The sequence below is a fragment of the Pundamilia nyererei genome, unplaced genomic scaffold (genome assembly GCF_000239375.1).
Source record: "Pundamilia nyererei isolate P.nyererei 1_Seehausen unplaced genomic scaffold, PunNye1.0 scaffold00002, whole genome shotgun sequence".
NCBI classification, from domain to species: domain Eukaryota; kingdom Metazoa; phylum Chordata; class Actinopteri; order Cichliformes; family Cichlidae; genus Pundamilia; species Pundamilia nyererei.
The window spans coordinates 3,817,493-3,827,423 of record NW_005187403.1 but is presented as its reverse complement, the minus strand read 5'-3'; the positions used below and the strand labels follow the sequence as shown (position 1 = coordinate 3,827,423).

The window sequence follows — 9,931 nt, the reverse complement described above, 5'->3', positions numbered from 1 at the left end:
ACACACACACACACACACACCTTCACATGTATAAAAACTACTTTGTAGAAGTGCAGGCAAAGACACAGGCCTTTGCTTCTGTCACCGGTGGGTCATATATGGACTTTGTATCCGGAAATGAAAAAGAGAAATTTTTGTCTGAAAGTTGATAAAAACTGAAGTGAAAGAATCAAGTAAAGCTGGTCCAAAAGATCCTTTCATATTCTTTCTCACAATCTAAATAAAAGCTATGTTTGATGTTTTTGTGAAATTAAAATGTTTATAGAATAATTAGCTAAAAAGTCTAAGCTGGTCTGCTTCTGTACGACACATTATACTCCAATTTTATGCTCCCTTTCTAACAACAGGCCAGAAAAAAATGTGAAAATTAGCCTTTTAAGCTAGCTTCGACTTTTGCATTCATCATTGCATTGAGGACTTGTTTTCCTTTGAACAAAACTGTTCGCACTCATCAGCCTGGCTTTCAGGATTTCTCAGCGCTACCTGACGAGCAGCATAACTTCTTTTCTGCTGTCGGTTGCTTTCGGTTTTGTTTACAGTGGGTTTCCTATAAATTAGCAGCTTGAGTCAATAACTGCTGTTCATTTTTACATTTATGTCTCTAACTGTTTGTTTTATTACTAAGTTTACGTGTGATTTATCATGGGACCACTTAAAAGCTGCAGCTTTCCGTAAAGAGCGTTTTAGATTTGTTCTTGAGACAGACACAGATCAACAGTTATATTACAGACAGATAACACTGCTGCACTATGGCACACCAGCACAAAGAAAGCCCCAGAGGGGTAAATTCTGGGTACTGTAAGCTGGACCCAGACCCAAAGTGTAACCAGCACCTCGTGTCATACAGCCACATGAGGTTTAATAAGTAAAGAGCGGTAATTCCTCAGTATCATAAATAGCGTCCTTATAACTCTCACATCCTCAGGTGCTTGTGACACTTTGGGAATTGACCCCTTGTAGATACTCAGTGGGGAAGCCCTGAAACAGCTGCAAGACACAGCAGACCCCAAGCTGGCACATGTGATGAGGGATGAAGTCATCATTTTCTAAAATCATTCTTCCGACTCTGCACATGTCACAACCATGTGATCAATACTGAGCCAAACACAGACACTAGCCTCCTTTGTGAGCATGTTTTGCTTCATTAATGGTGAAAATTTCCTCAGACAATTATTAATGAGGCTACTGCCTGTGTTATACATGGCTTTTACTAATCACACACATCCACAACTATTCAATGCTTATACACGCCAAATACACACCTGTTGTCTCTCTCTCACACACACACACACACACACACACACACACACACACACACACACACACACACACACTTACAACATATTGCCTTGCTTCAAAAGCATACGTGGGTCTGCCCAGAGTCCTCTTCATTAGCTCTTTGTGATAAATGAGAGAGCGCGGAGATTGTTGCTGTGTGGTCATCAGAGAGAATAAAGCTTTGTCAATAAGAACTTGGGAAACAACACTGATGTGCTTGAGCTCTTATACTGTATGCTGCCTTAATTTGACTCTCAATACACAGACGCATTTTCTTTTTTCTCAGAAGCAACACACGTGCACGCACACATACAGTGACTGGGGATGAATTAGACATCTCATATGCAGTGCACACAAGCTCTCCTGCAGGTGTAGACATCCTGCCATTGCGCGGAGACACAACACCCCACCCCCACAGACACGACTACAGCAACGCTTGTGTATTTTATTTGTTTTCCTACAGTTGTAATGACAGAATGTGACTGTAAGAGATTTTATTGGTGGATTTTCAAACAGGGATTATGCTGGAGTTACATTTGAGTCTTTTCAAGACAATAACCAAGGGAAAGTAATTATTTAGTATATTATATTACTTTTTAGGTTAAACATTTTCTGAATCAAATTAAATGCTGTGTACCCATATACGCAACACAAAAAGGATGGATGGATTAAGCAATGATAAATGGTTTTTATCATGTAGGGCTTTAGGCAAATGACCTTTTCCCATTATGACATGGTGAGCTCCCTACTCTAGCTCTCCAAAGCCTTCTGCACATGCACTGTCTTCTGTCACGATACCACTTTTTGATTCAGTGAGTAACATCGCTGAGAGGTCACAGGCATGTACAAAACCACATCTTAACATTACCACATACGTTAGTCCAATATATTTAGACTTCCTACAGACTTATGATGATGACCCTAGTTTGAAAAGACAGTAGAAGAAAAAGGAAGAGAAAATAAGCCTTTTACCTCCAAATGGTGATAAAGTGCTTGTTACCATGGTTACCTACATTTTTGATGTTTTATTAGATTTATTCCAAAAAGAAAGCAATATTTTAACACGGTAATCTACATCAACCAGCATCTAAACACAGAAAATAAACTTCCACTAGATGTAAAAACACCTACAGATCAATTCAATGCACCCTCGTTAGGAATGGAAAGCAGTACTGATGAATTTAAAGATCTCCACAAGGCTTTCCGGTCTGATAAAGCTTTTAACCTTTAAACCTTTATTCAGCCTTTCTTATACCATGAAATGTTAGAATAAGGTCAAACTTCAGTTTAATCTGTGCATAGTTGAAAACAATGCATCTGATTTAACTCTTTTTATCAGTCTTCTCATGAGCTGTTGCAACACATCCGCTTTTAGAAACATGCACTTCCTGATAGACCTGTTCGAAAAAAATACGCACTTCCCTCTGCACTGCCTCATTTTAATCATTTCCTCTTCGATACTCACACACTGCACTACTGCAACACATTGTTCTTTTGCCTTTTCAGACGTCATGTTAGCACCAATTCAAACCAATGTTTTTACTCTGAACTGCTCCCATTTCAAATTATGAGCATAAACAAAAAAACGATATTTGTGGAGTCCGGAAGGAACATTGGGAGTTACAGCCCATTCCTGAGGTCACGGACAACTGGAGAGTGAAGTAAGAAAGGACAGGAAAGCATGCTGTGACCTTCCCCAGCAACTGTCGCCTGTATCTCTACAAAACACGCACTGGACTTTAGAGCAGAAATTGTGATGACACACACAAGGGCACTGGAGAGGTGCTGATAAAACCATCCCTCAGGAAGTTGTCTAAACTTACTCTCCCACCATACCAATCGCTTGATTCATACTTGAAGGTTTAACCTTCTTCTTGGTTCCTAGCACGTGCAAAACCCAAAACAATCTGCCTCCAGCATAGACTGCAGAGAAGAGCACAGGGAGCAAGTGCAGTCTTCATGCTACTGCCAACACTGCTTAGGCTCCTTAGTTTCTGTCAGAAGGGGAAGGTGGTAGAGAGGGACTGTCATTGTGAGCACAGTTAATCTGAAGAATGAAGGGACAAGATGAAGAGGCTGTTGGTGAGTAGGACACATACCATGGAGTCAATAGGTAATGGTAATGCTCTACAGAAGCATGCTAGAGAAGCACAAAAGCTGAGCACTGTATGAGTGAAGGTGGGACACTTGTTGGAGGTCGCGTTGCTTACACTTGATTGGTTACTGGCAACAGAAGTAATAATGATGCTGTAGCCATCATGACCATCCAAGAAAGCTCAGCACGTCTTTGGATTATTCACTCATACAGTGTAGCAGCCACACAGCTCAGGTACAGGTGTACAGACACACAAACACAGGCACAAAGCTGGCTTGGACACACACACACTTACCCCTCGCCTCAGGCTCCGGAGGCAGTGCATTTTGGGTTTGGAGGCCATGAAGTCGTTGAGGCGGTGGGAGAGGGGCTCCTTGTGCTGCTTGGGAGACTGGGGGTCGTTGGGAACAGCAGAGGGTGAGGGTGGGGATGAGGCTGGGGGGGCAGGTGGGGGCTGGTGGGGGGACGTTAACAGGGACATAAGCTACCAATAAGAGAGGGAGCCGTGACGGAGAGGAAGAGGAAAAACGTGGAAGAAGAAGAAGAAGAAGAAGGGGTCGAGAATCCAACGAAAAAAGACAAAGGAGGAAAAGGAGGAGGGAACACAAAACAAAATAAATAAGCCTCCTACAAATATTAAAAAATAAACACACGCAACAGAAAACCCAAAGGAACATAAAAGACAACCAAAGGGATGTCAAACCCAGAGTAGCAGTTATGTTGTGGGAAAAAATAAACTGTTCAACACATAAAACATAAAAAAATTAAAGAATTAAAAAGAACAAAATGACCAGAGTGAGTAGAAAGCGCACAAACGTGTTAAAGCAAGCAGATGCACAAAGCAAACAGCGAAGAGTTTCAAAGCGCATGCCGGCTTCCATTTTAGAAACCTCCGTTTGAGTTTTGTTTTTTTACTTTCCCAACCTCGTCAACATGCCAGCTAAGACGAGTAATTCACCACATCCCCGAGGATAACAGCTGCTGAATTTGAGGCCATCATCAGCCTAATCTAATTGCTTATTGCGGCTCTAAAACATCTGACTGCATAATTCATCAACCAGCAGTTAAGGAGAGAGAGTGAAGCAGTGATGAGTTTTAGGATACCACATGATGCACATTGCACATGCACTGGTGCGCGATTAAGAAATCTTTTTTTTTTTTCTGTAAACCAATAGTTTTTGTGTTTCCGTTGGCATGCATGTGTCCTTGTGTGCATGTACAGTGTAAATACCTCTCTGTACACTATGCTCCCAAATTCTGCCTTTACAAGTTTGCCTTAATTTTGGGAGGTTGCACCATTTTCTGCACACCAGGGTTTCTCATGTAGCATTGCACAAACTCACTTTCTCCCTCACCCACACAGACGTGCACACACACACACGCGCACAAACTCACAAACGACTGCTCAATCACACTCTGTTCTAATTCAATACCAACAGTGCCACCAGCCCATAAGACAGCCAGAGATCAGTCTTGATGTTTAGACACAGGAAGCTAAAGGAAGCTACTCAAGGATGATCAGTCAGTGGAAAAGTACTGAGGGAAGACTGTTACATCAGATCCAAGAGGAAGTTAATATCTGCCACTTGAGTCCGTTCATAGAGTGAAAAGTAGAAATATATTAGTGTGTGTTATGAAAGGGAGGCTCCAAAATCGGTGAGGGTGATTGCCAGGGGAGGAAACGGGTGGCAAATAATAACAACAAAAATGGCAATAATAACAGAGAACTAGCAATAAATTTCTGAAGTTAACATAGTGAACAAAAGTCAAAAAAATCTATTAAAAATATATAAATTTAATACAGAATCAACACCAAGACTGTAACACACACTACAAACACTGAACACATATATTTCTACAGCCACTAAATAAAAAGTCATAAGAACAAACATAATGGGACCTGTAATATCTCTCCACCCCAGCCCATATAAATCTCCTGAAAGTGCAAAGTGAGCTCCAGGCGAGGAAACTGCACCACAACTAGTGATGTTTTGCAATACGTTCGGGTGTAGCAGTGATTTTTGAGTAAGGTGTTCATTCATTGTTACCTTGTTCTTGTTCTTAATGAAAGGCCACAGTTTGCTTTTGGCCTTGACACCAGGCTTCTCTTTGCTCTCTTTGGTGTTGGACAGGCTGGTTTCAGATACTGTCCTCTTCATGGCCTGGCCATAGTCCTCAAACTCTACATCTCCTGGGGGCTCGAAACCAGACTTGAAGGACTCCACCACCTGCTTAGAGTCCTAGTGAGAGACGACAGTTGCAGCAGTTAGCAGAACCCTTAATCCTGGAACCTCTTTAATTGCGTCAACGACTTTTTCAAAGTAGCTTTTCAGATACCAAACAATAACTAAAGGGAGGGTCTTTGTCGTTTGAGAATGTCTCGAGCATCGTAGGTCTGGTGATTATACGCAACACAAATGTGGCCCCGTGACTCAGTTGTTTATATCACTTTCTCTCTGATAACGATTCAAGAGTGTGTCAAGAAAGAAGAGAAGCTGGAATTACTCAGTTTGTGGCCTACAGAAGAAAGAGGAAAAGGCCTAAATCTGTCAGGCAGGAGTTATGAGCAAACACTGAGGTCGGGGATACAGCCAGGCTTCTCAGACACAGGAAGACGCACATTCATCAGTTGCAGTGCACACCAGCCTTTCTGAACTGATAATAGCAAAGGGTCTGGTTGGAGTTAGGATCAGGGGGTCAGAGATCTGCTCTTGTGTCCTCCATATGTGAGAGAAGAAGAAAAGAGGAAGAGTATCTGCCAGAGGAAAAGTAGCATGTGATGTGTTATTCCCTGCCGTTGTTTACTCCAGCACAGAGTCATCTTCCTGGAGCCTAGCCAAGGACACACACATACACAGCTACACATACACAAACTATGTGATCCCTGCGGATGGTTTTGGGTTTTTTTGTCATACAGCAGGCAGCCAACATGTGACAGCTCAATATATCACACTTTTAAACACAGGCAAATGCTGCTCTCCTTTTACCTATTTAAATAATAAATAACTATAAGCAATGAGACACAACCTTAATCCTTGGTTTAGGTTTTCTTTAAGGAATTGTCTGACATATTAGAAACTGCCTTGTTCTCTTTCCAGGAGAGATAAATGACAAGACTGATAAACCTCTCACATCTGCCTATGAAATATGAAGCCGCAGCAGCTGGCAAGATTTCTAAACTTAGCATAAAGACTAGAAACGGGGCAAGATTTAACACATTAGTGTGTGCGCTTTACAGCTACTCATAGCTAGCCTTTGTTACCATTTACCAGAGTTAGGCTACCGAACTCTGTGTTACTCTGTTCAACTAAAAACCATGTCTGTTAACCGGCATTCATCATCTTTAAGGTAAAAAATAACGGTGTTGAAGTTTGAATTTTATTCAGATCCACTTTAAACATATTTGAATAAAAAAGAGTAGCCAAATAGGAAGCACTAAATGCCTAATTCTCTGTGACTTTTCGTAATATATTCTCAAAAACGCCTTCACTTGATAAATGCTCCTAAATATACGTGTCTTTCAGATTTCACATCCCCAGTGTGCAGCTCTGTCAGAAATGGTAATCCTACAGCCAAAATGGATATAATCCTAATGACACAATCACTCTTACTATTTCAGTCTTTATAAGTTTCCTTCCAAAACCACACATATTACACAATTGCTTTCACCAGGTGTGAAGTACATCTGTTGAGGGATTAATGGAATTTTCTGTCTAATATCAGCGTAATACCCCTTTAAGGAGGACTACAGTGAGTATTTTTAACACAGAAAGCTAAAGAATTAGTGACATACAAGCTAAAGAAATGTATGTCACAAATTTTCCTTACTGTTAGAGGGGACTATAGTAATTGAATAAGCTTGTACAGCTTTTCTATTTACGACAAGGTCCTCCCACTTTGTTTGGAGAGGCGAGGTGTTTTCACCTTTTAACAAGTCCCCCAAGACTTCAACTACTTGTTGTTTAAGTGAAAGCATAATTGGGATTGTGTGGGTTGTCAGTGATAGACTGGCTGATTGAGTAATAACCCCCATACAGTGATGGGTTAACCAAGACCTGGTTAAGAGGTACATGTATATAGTATACATATATAGCTGGCAAGACACTAGGTGCAGACTGTGCAGAGGTGCTCCTGAGACAATCCAACATATAATAGTAGGGGTTCAAGATGCTAACAGGCAGGGCGTATATGGAATGCCATAACCAATTTTCTGGCATAGTATACAGGAACATCTCTGCCGAGTATAGCCTGGAAGTCTCAAGATGAAAATGGGATAAACCCCCCCCCCCATAGCAGTGGTGGACAAGCAGAGAGGACGACTGTAGTGACAGATACAGCTATACCGAGTGATAGCAACATCTGGAAGAAGGAACACAGCAAGCTCAAGAAGTAACAAAGGCTGAGAGAGGAGCTAGAGAAGATGTGCAGGATGAAGGTAAGAGTGGTCTCCATGGTAATGGAGCAGTAACCCCCAAGCTGGACCCAAGTTTGAAGGATAAAGACCACCCAGATATTATAATATATACAGAGAGAGGCTGTAGAGCAGCTGTATATGCTTCTTCCACATGCTACCGAGGCCCTGTTTGTTAAATGAAGAAATTGTTTAATTGCCAGTATGTTTTGTTTCTTTAGACTTCAGTCATCCAAAAGATCTTCCAAGTTTTTCATTAGCAAAACCCACATTCTCCGATACTCAACCCACAAATGCATTTTCCTTACTATTGTGGCACCATTTAAGGGGAAATACACAGGCTTTTCAAGGTTATAGGATTTATTGCCAATTAGTATTGTTACCACAAGGAAATAATTGACTAAATGGATAAATAGACAGATACTCACAGCCTTGGGCTCAATGGACTCGGCAGCATTTGTCATGCCATCTAAACATTTTCCCACAATGGGCAGCACCTGGCGATCCACGTCTGCAAATGTCTTCATGCACACTGATATCCTCTCAATTCTTTTCTCCTCCATGTCTTGAAGTTTCTACAGTTCGATACAAGCATATTTATACATAAACAAAAGTGTGGGTAGAGTTTGACTGGAAAAAATCAAAAACCCTTTAATCTATCTCAAAGTGCTGTCTTTTGATGCTGTCTTTGATGGTCAGACCAAACAACACTGGAAATGGGAGCGCTCAAAAATCATGAACTTTACAAAACAGTGAATTCAAAGTCACAAGCTTTGTAACTGTAAGATGAAGATAAGACAAAAATAACTGCACTTTAAATAAGGACTGCTTGCTTCTGTCAGTGTTTCCTGCATGACAAAAATGTAATTTTAGCAACAGACCTGCAGGGGGGGTTGAGTGTAGCGAGTTGCAAACAACTTTGAATTCACAAGATAAAAGTGCATTACTGTGCAATCATTGGTTACGTGAGAAAAAACAGAAAATAATGAAAAAAAATGCAATAATTTTGGAGGTGTTAATATTCTCACGTGGGAAGAGAAAATAATTTCTATTTAATGGTGACACTGATGAACCAAAACCAGCTTTATGACAAATCGGCTGAGGTAAATCATACACTGTAGAGCTATTGTATGTACCTGGAATATGTTGGGAATAATTGTATAGTAATGTTCATTCTGTTCCTTGTTGAACTTCTCCAGGTAGGCGGCGTATTCGCTCTTACTGTCACTAGCCATCTGGTGCCTCATCTGAGCTTGCTGTCGTGCCTGAAGAAAAGACACACACACAAGCACATATATCACAACCACATTCTCTTCACTAACCTCGTGTCCCCTGATGAAAACAGACCACAGACACAGCCAGAGCATAAAAACCTAAATGAGTCAACTATTTGTGTATATGAGCACTCATGCATGCACATGTACACACATATTCACAGAGAGCTTGTGAATGCATATCTAAAGGTGCAATTCAGAGTTGTGAAGCAGCAACAGCCTTTGGCATTAGATTATATGTAGGGCAGAACAAACAAATAAAGAAGACGACAACAGCCTGCACAGGCTGCAGAATGGAGGGATTTGGATTTTCTCTGTCCGCCCCGTCTGGCCTGCCTCTGCTGTCGATAATGTTGATTATTTTAAGCTAGTCTAAGGGAAGGAAGGAAGGCAGTCAGAAATGCTGCAGGAGAGGCCTATTACGAATCTAAGCAGATGGAGATGAGATTATCTCAGCTAGACAGCCTGTGCGGGTTGTGTGTATGTGCGTTAGTGTTGCGTGCAGCTAAGTACTCCTATCTGTTTCCTCTTTCCATCAGACCTAAGGCCGTCCTCACATAAATACTGATTTCAATGGGTCATCTGTAACAAAGAGTTACCTCATGAACCTGTGATTGTGATCAGCATTTAATCTGCTGAAGGCTACACAGAAAAAAGAGCAGCTGTATAACTGTATGAGCCAGCCAAGGAAACATAACCCTGATCTCTCATAGTGAAGAGGAAACATTTAAAGGACTTCATCCAGTTTTCACCTACACACCGAACTAAGAGCAAGAGCAGAGTATCTCTAACTCACTGACTCATTTACTCACACTCACACACACACACACACACACACACACACACACACACACACACACACACACACACACA

The 9,931-nt window shown here is 41.3% G+C and overlaps 1 protein-coding gene across 6 annotated transcripts in view; it reads right to left on the bottom strand.

The window, feature by feature from the left end:
- Positions 1–9,931, bottom strand: part of fnbp1b (formin binding protein 1b) — a 50,611-nt gene that overhangs the window by 7,681 nt on the left and 32,999 nt on the right. For 3 of the 6 annotated variants that reach the window (XM_013909569.1, XM_013909564.1, XM_013909567.1), the window contains 5 exons: positions 8,921–9,049; positions 8,213–8,359; positions 5,422–5,613; positions 3,669–3,857; positions 1,339–1,431 (listed from right to left, as the gene is read on the bottom strand). In XM_013909569.1, coding sequence (XP_013765023.1) covers positions 1,339–1,431; positions 3,669–3,857; positions 5,422–5,613; positions 8,213–8,359; positions 8,921–9,049 — 750 coding nt within the window. The remainder of the gene's footprint in view (positions 1–1,338; positions 1,432–3,668; positions 3,858–5,421; positions 5,614–8,212; positions 8,360–8,920; positions 9,050–9,931) is intronic. The other 3 variants (XM_005720199.2, XM_005720200.1, XM_005720196.2) reach the window with 2 other exon arrangements.